The sequence below is a fragment of the Neolamprologus brichardi genome, chromosome 12 (genome assembly GCF_056152115.1).
Source record: "Neolamprologus brichardi isolate AB-2024 chromosome 12, ASM5615211v1, whole genome shotgun sequence".
Lineage (NCBI taxonomy): Eukaryota > Metazoa > Chordata > Actinopteri > Cichliformes > Cichlidae > Neolamprologus > Neolamprologus brichardi.
Window position 1 is genome coordinate 34236322 of NC_142115.1, and position 20348 is coordinate 34256669.

At 39.4% G+C, this 20348-nt stretch overlaps 1 protein-coding gene across 3 annotated transcripts in view; it reads left to right on the top strand.

Moving 5' to 3' along the window:
* The first annotated feature begins 488 nt into the window (after nucleotides 1-488).
* LOC102792879 (serine/threonine-protein kinase N2-like) overlaps nucleotides 489-20348 on the top strand; it is a 29947-nt gene continuing 10087 nt past the window's right edge. Inside the window, exons 1-9 of one of the 3 annotated variants that reach the window (XM_087849456.1) lie at nucleotides 489-2345; nucleotides 2607-2784; nucleotides 5493-5644; nucleotides 6368-6566; nucleotides 8562-8684; nucleotides 10029-10135; nucleotides 15788-15931; nucleotides 19348-19423; nucleotides 19515-19707. In XM_087849456.1, coding sequence (XP_087705582.1) covers nucleotides 2613-2784; nucleotides 5493-5644; nucleotides 6368-6566; nucleotides 8562-8684; nucleotides 10029-10135; nucleotides 15788-15931; nucleotides 19348-19423; nucleotides 19515-19707 — 1166 coding nt within the window. In that variant the 5' untranslated portion in view covers nucleotides 489-2345; nucleotides 2607-2612. The remainder of the gene's footprint in view (nucleotides 2346-2606; nucleotides 2785-5492; nucleotides 5645-6367; nucleotides 6567-8561; nucleotides 8685-10028; nucleotides 10136-15787; nucleotides 15932-19347; nucleotides 19424-19514; nucleotides 19708-20348) is intronic. The other 2 variants (XM_087849457.1, XM_087849458.1) reach the window with 2 other exon arrangements.

Here is a 20348-nt window from a genome sequence, read left to right on the forward strand (position 1 = left end):
GTGTTTACAAATGAAGCTATGATAAAATATATTTGTATTTGCAGTTTTGGCAAGGGGGAAAATAAAATCAAGGTAGTGGATGTCTAAGAGCCTAAGTAAGTAAGTAAGGTCCCTATTTACCGATCTACTGCCATCTGTTCGCTTTGAATCCCAACCAAATAAAAGTGTAAAAAATCAAAAACGAATAATAGCTTAATAATATCAAATTTGATCATCAAATTAACTACAGTCATCTGTTATATTTACTCAGGCTACGGTTAAGCAAACTTAAAATAAAGCTGTAAGTTGGAAGAAGGAGCTAGTCTGTGCTAATTAGTATTAGAAAATAAGCTACATTTTTAAAATTTAAATTGGAATAAGGATGATATTTTATTAAGGCTATGTCCAGTATCTTGCTTAGTTATCCACCACATTTATAAACAAATCTATGATTAAAATGTATTTGCTTGTTCAATAAGGAAACATTAAAGCTGGTAGCGGTGTACCACACCCATTAGTGTAGTCTCTTCTTCTTCTGAGCTATTTTTTGTAAATGTTTAATTTGATAAGAATAAAGAAGATACTTTAGGTGAGCTTATGTCCAGTAGCTTTCTTAGTTATTCACTTTACCCATAGACAAAGCTATTAAAAAAATAAGGTTTCCATTTGCAAGTTTAAAGAGTTGATAAACAATGTACCATGTGTAACAGCCTGATTACAACACATGTGTGGTCCCAAACTGCTCATTTATTGTCATCTCCTCTGCAGATCACACCGCAAATGAACGAAAACCTCCAAAGAATTAATTGTGGTCATCAATTAGGTTTATTACATCTGAATGGAAGTGGAAAGTAGAAACTTCATTTTTGTATTCTTGTTAGTTATACCCAAAGTAATTTTGTGATTTACATATAAAAAAATCTTACAATGTAGTGAAGGTTTTGTCGAGTAACTGTTGTAGTCTTCACTGTATAAGCAGGGTTTACGACTACAAATACGTTTGGTATGCATGCCAAAAAGTGGATGTCTGCCAGAAAGTTATTGCCAATGTTTCTGTTGGTTATTCATGCCTAATACCTTTACTGATATAGGTAAATAGACTGTAATCGACAGGATTTATGAAAGCTTTACTTATAAAATGAAGAAATTACCTGTTTAGCAAGTATATTTAATACAGAGTTATTGTACCTTCTATTGTTCTACATTATAATCAATCCAGTCCTTTTTGGCTACTTTACATACCTTTTTAGGACTGCTATTTTATAACTTTGTGGCGCTGTCTTGGACAGATCTCTTTTGAAAAATTGATTTTTAATGTAATTGACATTTTATATTTGGATAAATAAGGCATATGAAATAGTTACTTTGCCAAAAACCTACATTTTGATAGGAATGTTCTTTCTGGCTCAGAATGACTCATTATAATTCATGAGACATATGTTGGACAAATTATAGGCCAACAAATCATTTACAGCACTTTAAATACTCACAATCTTAAAAAAATATATATACTAGAAATCACCTTTTGGCATGTCACCGTTTTAATGAGACAATTTCAAGGTGGTGGATGTGTAACTGCCTAATTAGGGCAAGTGTGATGGATTGTCTGTTCAAGTGTGTTATTGTGTAGCTACGTTAATTGCTTTCAATTTGACAGGCAGTAAAGTGGGAGACCACAACCACAGAGCTGTCATGCGTGACTGTTAATCCACGCTGTCAGTAAAAAACAGCCAGACAGGCTACATCATTATATCCAGGTGCTGATTTCCCACCTCCTGCTATCAGTGTAGTTATTTAAGTCTCTCATCTCATTCTTGTTAGAGGAGGTTAAACAAATCTCCTAAGCACCGCAGGCTCTTCTCTGCTTTGTCCCAAAGAGAGCACCAGCAGCTCTGCTTGCCTTTTGGTTGGTGGCAGAGCAGGAACATGTGGTCATGCAACGGCCAATGCCGAGCCCTGAGAAGGCAATCGGTGCTGTCAGAGCAGCAGCAGCAGCAGCAGCAGCAGTGCTGGCACTGGAAAGGAACTCTGCAGAAAGAAACCCATCTAAAAGAGACAGGGGAGGGGGGGTGGATTTGATTACAGACCGGAGGATGAGGATGCAGTGGGAATGGCATGTTGTAGAGGAAGAAAGAAGAAAACAAACAAGAGGACAGGCTATTTGATCAAGGTCTAAAGATGTAGGAGCTGCATCCGAGGAAGCAGGCAGTCAGTGTGTCTGTGAACGCACCATCACATCAGGGGACTTGTTGTGGTTCAAGGATAGTGAAGGTGGAGAGGCGCAACCTGAGAAGTCCCCTCCCGCCACTTCCACAGAGGATGACAGATTAATCCTTATTCAGCAAGGAGCGAAGAATCACCCCGAGGTGAGTGAAGTGCAAAGTCATAGTGTTTCCATCTGATCTGAGCAGGTTGTTCACACTTAATCCATGTCTACTTTCGCTCTTGTTTTGGTCCAATATGTAAATGAGTTGTGTGTGCAACCCTCTCTCTGGTGAATTCCTCACGTTTCACCACACGTTACACTAAACTCTGTCTGTGTTCAATCAGCATGCTGCTCCAGTCCCAGCTGACCTGTCTGTGATGAAGTGAGGCTTGTTGTCTCTTGATGTGATGTTGTTATCCAGGATCAGATGTTGTCCACGGCTCAGCAGATGCTTCAGGATAGCCGCTCTAAGATTGAGCTGATCCGACTGCAGATTATCAAAGTCGCCCAAGCTGGCAGCAGCAGCAGCAGCAGTAGTGGTGTTGATGGTGGTGGAAACCCTAACAGCTCCACTCATGGAGGTCAGAGTGCTGGGACAAGTGAGTCCCCCTATAATACTCTGTTCTTCTACTTTATTTAAGTGTGCAAATTACCTTGAAAGAGGCGTGAAATCATCTATTATATTGCCCGTGGCCAGTCACAACAATTCTGTCAGATTTTCAAATAACTTGTCTCGTTAACCCAGAAGGAGCAACCGAGTTTCCAGTGCATGCAGATATGTGGTTTGAAAATTTAGCGCTTTAATGAAGGTTTTGCCAGAGCTTCCATTTTTTGAAAGGGGATTATCTGTTTGATTAAGGTTTTCCAACAACAGATCACAATTCAAAAGCTTTTCTTGTAAGTGAAAAAGTATGAGTTTTTGATCCAGAGATACTGTGATGTGAGTACATTTCCTGCCAACAGTCTCCTGTCCCAGTTATGATGAGAGTATATTGCACTAGTGAAACTGCTCTGACAGGATTATTAGAGACAGAGTGTAAGTGTGACATTTAATTCTAAACTGGCGATATGTGCCATTTGTGAAACCCTGAAAGTAATGTTTAAAAAAATGATTCCTGCCTGACGAAATATGAGACAAGTAACTCTATACCATGGCTCCTCAGGTCGTATTTCCTTTCTTGGACCTCTGACCTCTTTATCTCTCATTGATTTCTTAAAATGTTATCATCTACAGCCAATAAAGGCCCTCTTTACTACAGCAGGCAGTTTCATTTACTGTATCCAAGTGTCAGCAGAATGTGTAAAAGCAAAGGCTGACTCTAGCAAATGATTTTCTCGGTCCATCCATCCATCCATCCATCCATCCATCCATCCATCCATCCATCCATCCATCCATCCATCCATCCATCCATCCATCCATCCATCCCCTCCTTCTCCTGTTTTGATGGAAGACTGATGGATTTCCAAGCCAGTCAAGAGACATAATCAAGGTCCAGTTGGATATTCCTAAAACACCTCATAGGAGACGTCCAGGAGGTATCCCTAAACATTAGCTCCTTTTGATGTGGAGGAGTAGCAGCTCTACTCTGAGACCCTACAAAACACCACACACATTTGTAGAAAGCTCATGTTCGTCATTTGAATCCGTGACCTCATTATTTTGGTCACTGGCAGCAGCTTGTGGCCATAGGTGAGGGCAGTAATATAGATCGATACCTTTGCTTTCAAATTCAGTTCCCTACAGCAGACCAGTACATACAGCAGCTGCACAAATCCCCCTTTCAACCTCTAATTCCCTCCTTCCCTCAACAAGAGCCCCAAGATACTTCAACTACGCCTTCAATTAAGACAGCAACTCATTCCCAACCCCAAGTGAGCACTCCTCACTTTTGACTGAAAACCATCGCCTCAGACTCAGAGGGGCCAGAAAAAGTGTGATTCACTAAGTCACAGGCCAAACCCAGAGACCATGACAATAATAATTCATTGACTTACGGTCGAGTTGAGACCATAAATTACATTGCCATTATTGTTGCGGTAGCAACCTTTCCATTGATGTTGCTTTGGTTAAATTTATTGATACCTTTAATTCTCACAAATATTCCTAAATATATTTCATGTTTCAGGTGACAACAACAGTCATCCAAACCAAGTTATATTGTTTAGACCTCCATATGTATCCATATTAATTAAAAATACCCTTTTACTCTTTTTCTTAAAGCACTTCCTCGTCTCACTCCAGTGTATATGTCAGACATGGTGACAGCGAATGAACCAGTACAACCCCTCTGGTCATCCAGCATAAATCTACTAATAGTTAGGTACTCCTTATTCACAGTGGGTCGCCACAGCGTGCAGCTCCACTTTTTGAGTGTTGTACAGTTTATTCTATTGCACAATGATTCTCTCTGTTCAGTATAGTATTTTTTTTTTGATTGTTTACAGTTTTATTTGATTCACTTTAATTATTTAAAAATGTCTTTGATGTTTCAACCACTGTTTTAATTTGCCCATTTTTGTTACATTTTGTTACGTCTCATTATCAGTAATTAGGTCAGTCATCCGTGAAGTGTTCTGAACTGCATTTACCTCTATGCAAGGTATATAAATAAAAGAGAGAGATCTCTAGTGATCTGATGATCCCTGTCATTTGGTGACAGTGGGAAGAAAGAACTCATTTTAATAGGAAGAGAACCAGACTTGTAGGGGTGGGTGCAGGGAAACAAAAGAAAGAAGAGAGAGATCAGGACACAACACCAATTACAGGAGAGAGAAGACTCGAGTTAATGCAGTAGTGGTGTGTAAATGCATGGGCATGGTAGAATAAATGCTACCTAAGTGCATCATGGGAAGTTCTCCAACTGCCTGAGCCTATAGCAGCATAACTAATGGATGATTCAGGGTCACCAGATCCAGTTTGCAAACATCTACTTTTAGTAGCAGACTAATGAAAATTCAAAACAAAATAAAATCAATTAATTTTAAGAATTACATTTAAACCCCCACCCCCACCCCAAAAAAACAAGCAGCAAGAGAAAACAGGATTCTTTCACGTCTGGGTTTATTTAGTATGCAGTGTTCTTCTTCTTGTATCAACATAGCAACATTTGAAGGGTCCTCCCTAGCTGCGATGTTTTAATCCTTCCTTTTAGAGCTTTTCTACATTTCAAAAAAGTGTCCGCTGAATGCCAGACACATAGAAAATGTAGTGTTTTTAACTCAGTGACATTTGAGACAAAAGGGTTTACTTCTTATTTAGGAATACTGATAACAGGTATCAAGACTCTCTCTTTCTCTTCCCTCTCAGGGATATCTCCCCTCGCTGCGAGTCTCGTGGATGCTCGCTTGGTAGAGTTGCAGCACTATGTGCAGAGGGAGTCAGATGCATTGGTGCTGGCCAAAGATGTGGTGAAGGAGCTTGAAGGGATCTCATCATTGGACCAGAAGGCCCTGGCTGAGGTAGGACTCTCAGTCACATTTATTTTAAAGTACGTCAGAGGACAAAGGAGTTTGTTTTAAGGCATGTCTAAAAATAAAGAAAGATGATTTTGAAGTGTGATTCATGCAAGACTATTATAGTATAGGGCAGCGGTCCCCAACCTTTTTTGCGCCACGGACCGGTTTATGCCCGACAATATTTTCACGGACCGGCCTTTAAGGTGTCGCGGATAAATACAACAAAATAAAACTAGTACGGGTACCGAAAAAAAGAAGATTTATTCATAACACACGTGAAAAGACCAAGGGAAACCGAGTTAACGATAAAAACGATAACAAAATAACAATGAAAACCGATAAAAACCCTGAAATCCATACATTTCACACCTGAGCCTCAACTCTCGCGGCCCGGTACCAAACAACTCACGGACCGGTACCGGTCCGAGGCCCGGGGGTTGGGGACCGCTGGTATAGGGTAAGAAAAAACATGGGGCTGGAAATGTTAAATATTGACTTTCATGTTTGCTCTGGTTTGTGTTTAGTTGTGTTCTGAGCATCACTTTCACTGATTAGCTAATATAATAAAAACAAAATAAAGCAAAATAAATAAATAAAAATATAACATCTAAAGTCTGAAAAATATATTTATGTTGGAAGTAAAGCAGCACAAACAATATCCAAAAATACTAAACAGCCTATATTTAAAAGGCCCAAACAACAATATAGTCTTTATCTTCTTTGCAGGCTCAGGCTCGGGTGCAGGAATCCTCCCAGAAACTGGGTCTTCTGCAGCTTTCCCTGGAGAAATGCCTGAAGGAAAAGAACCAGGAGCCTCTACAGCAGCCTGCAGGAGGGGGACCTCCTTCTACCCAAAACCCCACAACTGGGTGTCCCCTTTCCACCTCGCCATCCGTCTTCTCCATCAGACCTGCCTCCTTAACCGGTACCAGCACAAACTATGCTTTTTCTGAGCAGTACCTACATTTAAAAGTGTGCTTTTAGAGACAGCTTTGTTTGCAAATTAATTTACTAGATCATACCTCAGATATAGGTATAGTCATGGGTCAAATGTTTCAATTTGACCCCAAAAATCTGTAAGAATATACATAACACAGTTTTTAGTGAAGGTTGCACAGTGCATTAAGTATGAAGTGGCCTGTCAGCATTATCTAAAGCTAAAATGGACAGTGCATGAGACGGGGGAAGGAGAGTGTGTCGGCAGGGTGGAGTGAGTGAAGACGTGTGTCAGGTGGGTTTGTGGCAGGATAGAAGCGAGCGTGAGAGGGAAGGTTTATAAGACGGTAGTGAGGCCTGCTCTGGTATGGTTTAGAGATGGTGGCACTGACAAAAAGAAACGAAGCAGAGCTGGAGGTGGCAGAGGTGAAGATATCGAGGTTTTTTATTGGGAATGGCCAGGATAGGATTAGAAATAATGACATCAGAGAGACTGCTGAGGATGAGCGGTTTGGAGACAAAGTTAGAGGCGGGACTGAGAGGATAAACTGGGCAATGGATGTTGAATGTGGAGCTTCCAGGCACCTGATGTAATAAAGGATGACATGTAGAGGTTTGACAGAGGGGATGCCAGCGAGAGGCTGAGATGGAGACAGATGATCTGCCATGGCGACCCCTAAAAGGAGCAGCTGAAAGGAGGAGGAGCCTGTCAGTATTAATGATGGTTTAAATACCTGAAATCTCTCTCCATGACTACTTTAAGATAGACTATCATACATATGACATCACCAGCAGCCTAAACCATCAATACAATTCTTGTTTATGTCAGATTCTGATCCCACCATCTACTGATACAGCAGACCAGGAAACGTTGTCCAAGTTTGGTCATACTGCTCTTATCGAATTTATCATAATCAGGTTGTTTTTAATCTTTATTATAGTCTGTTGGCCATGGTTCACTACTAAACATAATGTGGTGATCAGAAGTTTAAAATTACAATAAAATAATGTTAAAAACAAAATGCATGCATAAATGAACCCACTCAGTCATTTGGAGATTATGAGACAGACCTGATTGTCACGTTTTAAGGGATTATTCAGCTTCTCATTTTATTTTCTTTAGCTCCATAATAACCTCCTGCTCCTGGAAGAAACTAACAAACAAGCTTACAGAGGAACCTGAATTTCATAAAGGAACGGCTCTTTAAACACAAATCATTCACTTATTACAGAATCATATGTTTAATTATAGACACATTTTATGTGTTAGTACATTCAGAAGACTGGAAGATAACTGGATTTAACTAATTGCAAGTCTACTAATTAAACACTATTTTTAAGTAGTTATTCCCAGGAAATCTGTGTGAAATCAAATCAAGCACCTACATATCAAAGAAAGCTTTGTTTTTTTTCTCTCTAACACACAGGTCTTTCTAGCGGCACCATTCCTGCCCAGTGTTGGAACATGGCTAACCATACGCTGACCTCTGGCAGTGGATAATCAGACATGTAATCTGCTGGTTTTGGACAGTTCACTTGTAAGCCCATCTCTCCCTGCTGGAGACTAAAAAGGCAAAAAAAAAAGCCTCATGATGATGATGTAACGAGGAGACAAATCCTGGAGTTGCTCTGTATGCGGCGAGCATTCAGATCGGGTCTCACTCGGGGTGATTTTGTGCTTCACAGCTGTTAGCAGTACGGAGAAAGGGAGAAAATGAGGATGTGAATGCTCAGCGAGCAACTCCAGACAGCGCTGATTAGAAGCATGAGAGATTTATTCATGCAGAAAAAGAAAAGGTTTTATTTTAAAAGGCTCCATTCATTTTGGTCTTAAATGCAATTCATTACTAAGGACTTGGGAAGGGGAGGCATTGTTACATAATGTAGTGATTAAGTATTTTGTGAGAATAGAATCGTTTACTGATCATTTCAGGATGTTTTTAGAATCTTAAAGTTTGTTTTGTTTTTTTAAAAATGTCTTTAGGCAAACTTGAAGTCCGGCTTCTTGGATGTGAGGATTTACTGAAACCTCTGGGAGATTCAGAGCAAGAAGACCATCCGAACCCTGCAGAGACACCAGCTGCTCACAAGGCAGACGGACCTCCAGGTAAGCAGACATTTTGCATTTTTAAAAGTTTCCTTGGACACGAGTGATTTGATCTTAGTTGGAACAAGAAATAATTAAATTGACGTTTTTATGTTCATTTATAGTGCCACAAGTTTGCTTTTGCACTCTACTAGGATAGCTTTGCATCATTAACAATTCAAAATAATTTTTATTTAACTTAAATTGAGCCTTTGTGCAGCACTTCAGGTCATCTTCTGACTCAAACAAGCTCAAACAACATCCTAACTTCTCCAACAAGCCAACTTTCTTCTGATTGGCTGTCTCTTGCAAGCAGAAGGTTTGACAATCTGGTCACTTTTACAGTGTTTTCTAAATGGATTCAGTAAATGCAAACACTTTAGAGCATACTCTGCACAATAAAAGAAAGATTATTAAACAGCTTTATTAATTCCAGCTGCATTTAGCTGCATGAATAGTGTGACTCCCGGTCTCTGTTTTAAAAAGACATTTACATCAGTATGAGAGTGCCACAGTGTCACAGCCGAACACTGAAATCTGGTGCTGTGCTCAATGGGTTAACCTACTTTTTTGTGAAGTATGGAGTGCTTTTAAAGGTAATCTATTACAATAACTGAGCTTATTACTTTCAATGACATCATATCCTCTGTCAAGGATGTTGAAAGGTCCTTTGTTAAATGCCCTGACATTTAGTTGTTATTTTCCTAAAATAGAAGATGAATAAACCAGCATGATTTCATAAGCTTGATCTTTTGGAAGGTGAACCGTTTGGCTCCAGTCGGATTCACATGATACTCTCAGAAAAGTACTTTTGTACCATTAAGAGTACGGTGGATAATTACTGGGGAGGTACCCTATAAGGTAGTGCTGCTGGACCATTTGCAGGTGTTTCTTATTCATTAAGGTACAAAGCACCTTTATGCGTTGCACCTGCTCAAAACCAGCCTTGAACCTTCAATGTAAAGGTACAAAAAATAATATCTAGAAAAAGTTGCGTGCAGGGGTGCCCATTAATTTATCGTTTACTACTCATTCATCCATATTCTACTGCTTTGGTGGGTCCAGCAGACTAACCTGAAAATAAAAACCTTTTATAGAAAGCTCCCAGCATTGAATGTTGGATTTTCAAAATTTAAGACTTCAGTTAGTAATACAAACTTTATCAGGATGATTTAGTGTCATATTTTCAGTATAAAAGCCCCTGATTAGTTCGACAAAGTTGTCAGAATTATTAGAATTATGTTGGATTTACAAATTAAAAGCACCTAGTAAATAAAATGAACATTCGTGTAAATCTTCACTGCTGTAAAAATCAAGCCTGCTCAGGACACAGCCAGTAAAACGTAAACGTTTGTCTCACCGCAGAGATCAGTGGTGTGCTCAGGCTGGACGGCAGAGTGGTCGGCCGGACGCGCTGGGCTTCCATCAGCAGGCTGAGCTGGGACCAGACGTTCTACATCCAGCTAGAGCGGGTGAGTCCCTACACACCATCAGATGCTTAGTTAACCACGTTAACTGAGGAGTAATAGTCCATTTTTATTTCCTAGCATAAATTATGTCAATTTATCAGACTGTTGCTCATCTCTTTTGTCATAATGGCTCTCATTCAGTGAAATGTTAATACACTAAACACAAAGTGCACATTCAGAATTACCATCAGATTCATGAAACATGTTCACTAGTCATTTTTGTTCTGACCACAGAGCTCATGTTAGTGAATCAGAATCATGTTTCTCACCATCTGCAGTCTGCCACGTCACACAAGGAAACATATTTACCTCAAGCTGTGGAGACGAAAGCAGTGAGGATGGTTTAAAAGAAGCCTGCACCAGTAAAACAAAAAAATTTAATCAGAATCAGATTTTGAACCGAGGAAAGTGAAACAACAGGTTGGCATGAATTAAAGCAACCGGAGTTTAAGAAGCACCAGGGGACTGTCAGCAACCTGGGCTTTGTTCCAGAAGCAGGTTTAGTGAAAAGAGTTTATTAATCCTGAGATCAGTGAAACTCTAGGTTTTCTGTTCCAGAAAGAGAATTAACGTAAACTCTGACTCAGTTACCATGTAATCTGTGTGATCTACACATCTTTACTGTCAGGCTACAGCTGAATAATTTGATTTACAAATGAAATGTAAAATATGCTCAAATTCCAGTGGTATATATTAAGAAGTGAAGTCTGTAAAACCAGGCTTTCTTTGTGTTAGCCCCAGTTGAACAGGGGTTATGAACGGTCTGTGTCAAACCAGGATTCTGCTTCAGGCTAAAAAGGGGGCATTTCATGTTTCACATGACTCGTCTTCTGCAAAAAGGGATCGCTCTGAGATCAATCATCACTCAAACATGCTGTAAAGAAGAATGAGTTAAGAGGAGACGCTTCCAATTTTAAACTGAAAGAAGCATAACAATATATGACTTTAAACTCTTTTTTTTTTGGTGGGTTTTTTGCTCACTAACCCACCAGTCTCACTTCGTAGTACACCCCTCGGCTTCATCTGTTAATGAAAATTTGGGTAAATAATGACTGGACGACGCAGAAAAAATAAAAGGCCCTAGCCTTTAAATACTTGTTGCCGTGGTGAATTAAGTTACCCAAGCTCCACTAATGAGGGCTTTCTTTCATTACTCATGGCCTTAACTCAGGGTGACGATACTCAGAGTTGATTGAACTAACTCTGATCAGCATTTCTGCAACCAAAAACCTCAAGGCTACCAGTCGCAGCATTAATTAGCTCCGAGTTTCTGGAACATCATGTCAGGGTACGCTCATGTTTGGCAGCTTTTACTAAACTTTTTGATCCTATCAGTTAAAGTGGGAAGTTAAACTGCAGAAAAACAGAGTAGCACATATTTTCCTCTCGTTTTCCCCGTGATTTAAACCGCTGCGACGGCGAGCCAGCTTTCAGCATTTGTGAGTCATTTTTCATGTTCGCTCTAATCCACACCGCCCACGTTCAAACTGGCCTTCCTGCCCATTTACTTCCCTTCCAATCATCCTGTTTCTAATTACAGAAATGAGGCGCTGTTTGAATCCTGTTCGGTTGCTGTGCAGCACACTCACCGGTTCAAGGAAACAAGATCCATTACAATCTGTTCTTCTTGTTATGACCTTTGTCTGTGTGACATTGATGCAGATAAAAACAGCATCAGCAGCTTAGTACATGCTGTAGTAACACTTCATGTGCTGACAAGAACAATATAGCAAGCACCGAACCATATAGACTGTACAAGGGCGCTGTGCAGGTCAGAGAGTAATCAGACTACACACATGTATCACAATGAGCAGGAATAAGGACCCACATGTAGGAGGCCGAAGTCAGAAAGCCCCAACAAATAGCAGGCTTTGATGGCCACTGAAATGAAGTCCAAATGAGAACAAAATCCACAAAAGCAAAGAGGCCAGCATAGGGCAGGCACATCAAAAGATGTCTTGATGGAGGGAAGATACACAGATACACAGAGTGCTGATTAGGATCAGACACAGGTGAGGACAATGAGACAGACAGACATCTATCAAAATGAAACAGGAAAGGAACAACCAACCATTTCTGAAACAAAGAAAGACTAAACATGAATGGACTAATTCGGGGGGAACAGAAGGACAATGATAAAGAAAGCTGGACTAAAGAGAAGAGGGTGGAAACAAGAAGACTACGAAGAAACTAATAACAATAAAAGAACATGAAAGTTAAAGAGGAGCCAAAACACACAAAACAGAAAGTCATTACCATGAAAACCTTAAATTATAAAACTGGAACCAAAGACTGAATAAAGATAATAAACAACAAACACAGAAATCTAAAGTCCAGTCTATAAACCGCAAAACAGAAACTCAAATATGTTAATTAAGAATTCAAAACTCCAAAACAACACAAAGCCAAGGACAAAGACAGTACAAAGAGGCTCCTCTCAGGGACATATGAACTGGGAGAAACAACATAAAACCAAAACACAGCCCCAAGGTCTTAACAAGTTCCTTTGGAAAGAACACAATTAATTGAAGCACACTTCTTGACTATTTTGAGTTTAGTTCAGAAGAACTGGGACAAAATAGACAAAGTCAGGAGTAGAAGGATCTCGTCAGATTCACCTTACACTGTGTGCCCTCGCCCAGCCCACCCCTCTCTGTTTTTCACCAGCTGCAGTAGGTAAGTGCTTCTCTGCACAGCACATTAGGCGACTTCCAGCGTAATGGATGGTCAAATGAAAAGTGGAGATGAGAGAGGGGGAATAAAAAAAAAAGATGCAGCTAAATGGTGAAAATAAATCTCAGAGAGCAGATCAGTCAAAAAGTCCAGTTAAAACAAATAGATTAAGCTTTTATGCATTGTTGTAGTTTAAATTCGGTGAGTGTGAATGAAGTCTTACAATACGTTTGCTGGATGCTTTACTATAAACATAACCATCTGAATGCTTATAAGACGTCGGCTGATGGTTTTGCATGTCAGTGTGGGACTGATGTGAGTTTTTGATGGTGCACTTTCAGTCAGTGCGATCTTTTCTGCAGTTATGGATACAGATGCTCTGCACATCCTCTTATTTTGAGTGTAATTCTTTTGCCATGAGGAAGAAAGAGAAAATCTGATGTGGTTGCAACCTTAAATAACGCAGAGCCAGTGATGGAGTCGAGTTACCGTATTGAATTATTCTTTCACTCCACCCTTGGATGCTTCTTTACACTTCTGTGCTGCTCTGAGATTTTACTCTCAGGAAGCGCCTCATTTTGCCTCAACCATATAAACCACGAATCCCAGCTTAAGAGATTAAAATATCACCAAATAACCATGAAGAACGAGAACAAAGGGGTCTGAAAATAATTAATAAAATTCCAAAACCCATCATAACAAGTCCAGCACCATGAAAATTATATCTAATATAATAGTTATTCAATAAATGCTTAACAATTACAGTTAAAATCTACAATCTACACATGTGACCTTTAAAATAAAGTAGCTGATTGCCTGATGAAGGTCTTGTATTAAAATCTTGTAGATAAATACAGTTTTGTGGGTTAGATAGTGTGTGGCAGTGAGTAAAGAGACCCTGACGTATCTGCAGCCGTAATAAAAGCTGCTTGTAGCTTCTTAAATATGCAGGAAAGGTGCTTCATTTATTATAGCAGAGGATACACTGAGCCATCATTAATGTGTTTTCCATTTCACATGATAATCTGAACCTACAACTGCAGGTAATAACCACAGATAAATTCAGAACATTACATTGCTGTGACAACATTTTTTTTTCCAACAATATCTTTATTATTTTTTACATTTTAATGACTTACAAACAGTCCAACATTCTAAATACTACATGAACATACACTCCTCTCAGACAGCAAAAAGACAACAAAAAAGTCGTCAGATTTATCACTCCATTAAAGGCCTAAATTTGTCATTATCCCAAATCAAATGTCATTGCCCTCAGTCCTCGTCCTCCTCAGATAATACAAATCCTTCTACAAAATTCACAAATGGTCTCCACACCTTCTCAAAAACATCCAATTTCCTTTTCAGTATACATGTTATCTGCTCCAATGGCAAAGCCACCATCATTTGTTTTATCCACTGTGTGATACTCGGTTCCCTTGTTTTTTTCCATTTTAGTGCAATTAATCTTTTTGCTTGTAACAAACCCATATCAATAAACATTCTGTCACTTTTTGTGTACCTCATGTTTTCTGGGTACAATCCCAGAATAAGGAAGCCAGGATCAAAGCAACCTCCTTGGATAATATTTGTTTCATAGTTTGTGTTACTGCAACCCAAAGGAGCCAATCTTCCTGCAATCCCAAATACAATGCCAAAAGTTACCCTTATCTTCATTACATTTATTACAAGTGTCTGGAATATTAGAGTTGTAATTTTTCCGGGGTAACATATATTCGCATTAACCATTTGTATTGCAACAACCTTAGTCTAGAATTAATAGTTTGTTTATGAGCTTTTGCGCAAACCAATGCCCATTGTTCCATGGATATGTCCTTCTTTAAATCATTTTTCCAGGCGTTCAACCTTCCCAACGAATTGTCAGATGTTTTGGACCTAATCAATTTATATATTTCTGATATTGCCTCTTTTTTTTGAACTGCTTTTGCTAATTATGTCTTCCAATTCTGATTTTGGTGGTTTGGTGCAGGTATTATTTTGATTTGCTCGAATGTAACGTGACAACATTTTTAACGTATAAAAATCGTGATATAAATAAAGATTAAGAGCTATAATTGCAGTCTTTAGGGTTATAATGGATTTTTTCACTTTTTTCACTCATCTTTTTACTCTATAAGCTATTTCATTCTTTCATTCTTTCTTTTTTTATTACAGCCTTTGTTATGTTCCTTCACGTCTTTCCTTGTTTTTGCCACTTTTTCCATGAAGTTAAAGTGACTAGTAAAAGGAGTTTTTTCCTCATCTGCTGAGCCCTACTCCATGTTTCACTGGCAGAAAGCCATTAAATTCTAGTGTATCATGGGTGCTGTTGTGCCTCATGATGAACCGAACCCTCCTACCCATTAATCCAGCAGTGAACATTCTTGCGCCATAGACTAAATTGTTGTTGCAGTTCAGTCTGGGACCAGCAGGGGTCGCCCTCTACCTGCAGGTATTAGTTCATCACAGCCTGAGCTAAAGACATGCTTGGTACTGCAGATGCTTGTTTGTTTCAAGAACTTGGTTTCCAATTTGCAGTACTGTAAGAAAAAGAAAAACATCGTGAAATTAGCAAAGAACAATTAACTTTACTGAAGATATTGTTTGACATTTTGATTTTTAAAAAAGTCCAAAAACATCACCAGTTTATTCACTAACAGCTGCAAACAACCTTTGGCTCTATTAATTAAAAAAAACTCAGTTAAACTGAAATATAATAAGTAACTTTACTCCTCTCACCAATCCACAGTGAATCTTTAAAGACTCCAGCAAATACTCACAGGCTTCCTTTAATCTGATAAAAACAGCCTCATAACAATGAGTCAGCGATCACAAACATGATTGAATCTCTTCTAAAGATTCTCAATTGCAACAGAAATGAATTACAACATGTTGGTACTACCATTTCAGTCATGGTGGTGCACATTTCCCACTCAAACCTTCAGTCTGTGTTTTCTCTGCTGGTCCTCGCTCTGCTGGCAGTCCCGGGAGCTGGAGGTCGGTGTCTTCTGGCGGGACCGGAGGGCGATGTGTGCAGTCAAGTTCCTGCGACTGGAGGAGATGATGGAAAACCCAATCATCAACCAGGGGATAACTTTAGAGCCACAGGGCCTCCTCTACACTAAGGTAAATACATCCACCTGCCCTGTGTACGGTGCAGTAGTAAGGAACAACAAAACATAGATACACACATACAGCATAAAGAGGGTAATCGGCTTAATCATATTATACTAGATATACACCAGAAAAAGTTGTAGTAAATGCCGACATTAAGCCTGGTAAGTCATTCACTAAAGTTAGCCTCAGCATCAAACCAAGTCCCTACAGGTCACATCCAGAGGGGCAGGAGATTTTAAGATTTTAAACTAAACGCTAAACCTGACAGGAAGTCAATGCAAAAAGACTAGGGGCGATTAACAGATGAAAAAACAGTGGATTACAATAATCCAAGTGAGAGGAGATGAAGGCATGAACAAGCATCTCCAAATCACCTTTTCAGACTAAAGTTTAGCAAGATTTACTAACTGGAAAAAACAAGAGTGGGTCAGAGACTTTTTGTGAGCATCAAACATCAAGGACTGATCAAAAATGATCCCACGGTTCCACATGTTAGAGTTTACTGTGAATGACAGGGACCCCACTAGCTGCTTGAGCACTGATGTTCTCAGGAGCAATTATTTGTCACCTATAGTGTTGGGTAAGTTACTTTAAAATAGTAACTTATTTACATTACTAGTTACTTCTATCAAAAGTAACTCAGTTACTTCAAGTTACTCGTTACTTTCAAAGTAACTAGTTACTAGGGAAAGTAACTTTGGTTTTACTCAGAATTCTCTTGTTAATGTGTTGCTTCCATAACTTTGCCACTCTTCTAGCTTGCTTACTTGCCACAAGTGCACTGTGCCACCTACCAATAGAAAGGAAAAGATAATACATATTTCCATGAGAGAAATCCCATGCCAGGACCGTCATTGACTGCTGCCATGATTCTAGCCTACGTCACAGCGTCATGTGCGCCTTTTACATCCAACACAAAAACGGCAGTAGTGGTGCTTTGATTGTACTCAGAACTCGGAAATTCTGCCTTCTGAATAGGAAGATGTAGGTAACACCAGACTGCAGATGAGCTGCATACAGGGCTGGACTGGGACAAAAAATCGGCCCGGGCATTTTGACTAGAGACTGGCCATTATAGGAAAAATCATAAAGCCTTTGAATGAAAACAAACGCTGTTGTGACAGTGATGTACACTGTCTTGATGGTATATATGCATCAATCGTTTGTTGTAAGATTCAGATAATTATTTTTTAAAAGCTAGACATTTTAAATGAGAATAAGAAAGAAAAGTATTTCTTTGTGCCCACCTCTCCCTGTTAATGCCCTACCTGGCGCCCTGGCAAAACTTTGCTAGATCCGCACCTGCACAGTTACCAGCTGTCAGCTACCTAAAAAGGATCCTGGGGTTATCTGTCTCTCAGAAACAGTTCATAACTTCCCTTCAACTCATTCATGTCACCTAAAAGGTAAACCTGTTTCTCCATCACCTGTTCAGCTCTGATGATTCAGTAAGGACATCTCCTGGTTTCATGTTTCCCTCTCACCAGATAAACATCATGACCAGCAGCTTTTTTGCAGCTGTGGCTCCAGCAAACATCAGCTGATACTAGAAATTAATATTAAATTAATTCTAACAACAGCTGATCAAGCTTAAACCTGCTGTTGTTTAACGCGACATCGGCTGGTTTCCTCTTTCTGGCGCAAAGTGGGCGATAAACAAACAAGAGAGCCGATCAGTTGATCATTGATCAGTTTTCATGATTGAAGTAGAAACGGGAGAGGGAGGGGAATGAGAGAAGAAGAGGCAGCTGTGCAGCAAAGACACAGAATAACTCCAGCTTTGTGTCTTTTTCAATGTAGCCGAATTACGGGACAAATTGTTCCTTTTCACCTCAATAAGAAACGTGTAATATTTTCTCTGAATACCAGACGGGACGGTTGGCAACTCTAATAACTTATGAACAAAATAAAGTTCAACATCATTAACTTCATAGCACCCACCCAGCTGTATAGAAACTCCTTCATGCTAGCTAGTACGCAGTACGGAAAAAGTCAGAATAACGAAAATAAACTCCACCTAAACTTGGTTTATATCTGACCCAGATAGACTGCAGGTCATAACTTCTTACCTGAAGTTCAGTTCACACTTCCACCTGCTGCCTCCACCACTTGCTAATGTTACTGAATCTGTGGAAGCTCCGCGATAGCCACCACACGAAGTAACGAGTAACGACCCTATCTAAATCCCAGTAACGACTAACGCGTTCCTGATTTTGGCATAATAACTAGTTACCGTGCTCGTTACCACAATAATAACGTAGTTACTGTAACGCGTTACTTAATAACGCGTTAGTCCCAACACTGGTCACCTAGCCTTGCACCCTGATTGCATTAAGACAGTCGATTGAGCTGGATATCCAGTTCGTGAGGTTTAAAAGAGAAGTACAGTCGAATGATCTCGGCATAAAAATGATAAGAAACTATCTTTAAATTGCTGATAATATGACCCAATGAGGATATACAGTGAATATAAAAGAGAACTTAACCAAGAAAACTGAATGATAAAGAAGCAAAATCAGACCAAAACTCACCCACCGAACCCAAAAATCAGTAAACCGGTGAGGTAAACCAAAATCACTGCCATGCTGTTTGACCTGTGGATCAAAAGCTGATGATCAGCGGTATCAAAGGCTGATGAAAGCAAAGACTTGGAACAGTCAGTCTTATCTGCAGCCATCAAAAGGTCATTGGAGACTTTAAGGAGAGCTCTTTAGTGGAGTGTAACTCTCTGAAACCAGACTGAAAGAATACTGTGCATCTCCAAAACTTTGCTTAATCGTGTCCCAGCAACCTTTTCTCTTGTTCTGGAAGGCTTATAAAAGGAGGTTTTTAGATGGACCTATAACTCGTGGTAAGTGATGGGTCCAGGTTTGTTTTTTTACAACATCAGTTGGACAACACTGAGATGTTCAAGTGGTAAGTGGCAAACTTAATCTGCTCAGTCTTTTGTTAGTCATCCTGTTCCTGAACCCTCGGCAGGCCTGAGAGGAGGAAAAATCAGATGCAAACGGGCTTTAAAAGTGTTCAGTGAGCTGTTTAAAGTCAATATTATTTCATTTTAACATTCTCACATTAATCCAACACACTTCAGAGTCCCATAAAGAGCTGCGTGTTGACAGATTTCAGTGTGGTTGTAGGAAATCTAATATGCTCCACATTATGTTCTGATTCAACAAAGTAGAGTCTTATTGAGGAACAGAAATCTAACACTGGGTGAGCTTTGGCACCACACTCACAGCTTTGAGCCTTTCACTGTGACACTTTGCCTTTTTTCTGTCTCAAATTAATCCACACATTAATCATCTAGTGCCAACTATCACAGCCAATAAGGTGCAATATCAGCCATGCGTTTTCATCCCAGTTGGATAGAAATGCAGTTAATTTCTCAAAAGTTAAAAGAAATCTGTTTGCTTTGTATTTTACAGCTTCGATTTATTGACACTGTGCTCGAACGGCAGCCGAAGCTGAGACGTCAGCGGTGCATCTTCACTAAAGAGAGAGGTACAAACACAAAACCCCCCCAAACAGATTTATTCAGATTGAATTTGTGTTTCTGCAGTGAAATGATGCTTTGATTTGTTTTCTTTGTCAGGGAAGAACTTTCTCAGAGCAGCCCAGATGAACATGAACTTTGCCACTTGGGGTCATCTGATGATGAGCATCCTCCCTCGCTACAGCTCCTTCACCACATTCAGCTCATCTTTCTCGGCGACCCCTGACCTGGTGGCCAACAACGCGCCCCATGCAACTGAAAAGGAGCCTCAAACTACCACTTCACTGCCAAGGTATGAACTAATCATAAGTTCATCTCACATTGTGATAGATAGTTCTTATTATGTATTTTAGCTTGATTTTTTTTTATTTTTATGTATATAGTACTGTGAGCAGTGTTGGTCAAGTTACTTGAAAAAAGTAATCAGTAACTAATTACTGATTACATCCCCAAAAAAGTAATCCCGTTACTTTACTGATTACTTATTTTCGAAAGTAATAATTACTTAGTTACTTAGTTACTTTTTAAAAACACGATTTACAACCTGAATAGGTGATAAAGCGATAGATCTTTCAGGCCAATTCTACTTTTTCTACATAATCCATCATACAAAATGTAATCAAATGGAAAAGTCTCTTTTTTAAACTTGTTTTATTAGTTTTAATCTTTTAACTTTATGCATCAAGCAAAAATGTAATTATCTGCAACATTCTCTGACTGGAAGAAATTTGTTTAACATTTAAACCTATTTTCTGCACATTCCAGCACATAAAATAAAATATTTTTTGTGTTTACACTCAGCCTTTCAAATAGATGCAAGTAAAACACAGCAGAAAATAAATAAAGTCAAAGACTAGCGGTCCTGTTGCTCTATTTTCACCTGTATAGCAGGAGTGGGGTAGGCGGAGGGTTACCCTGGTGCAGGTGTGCCGC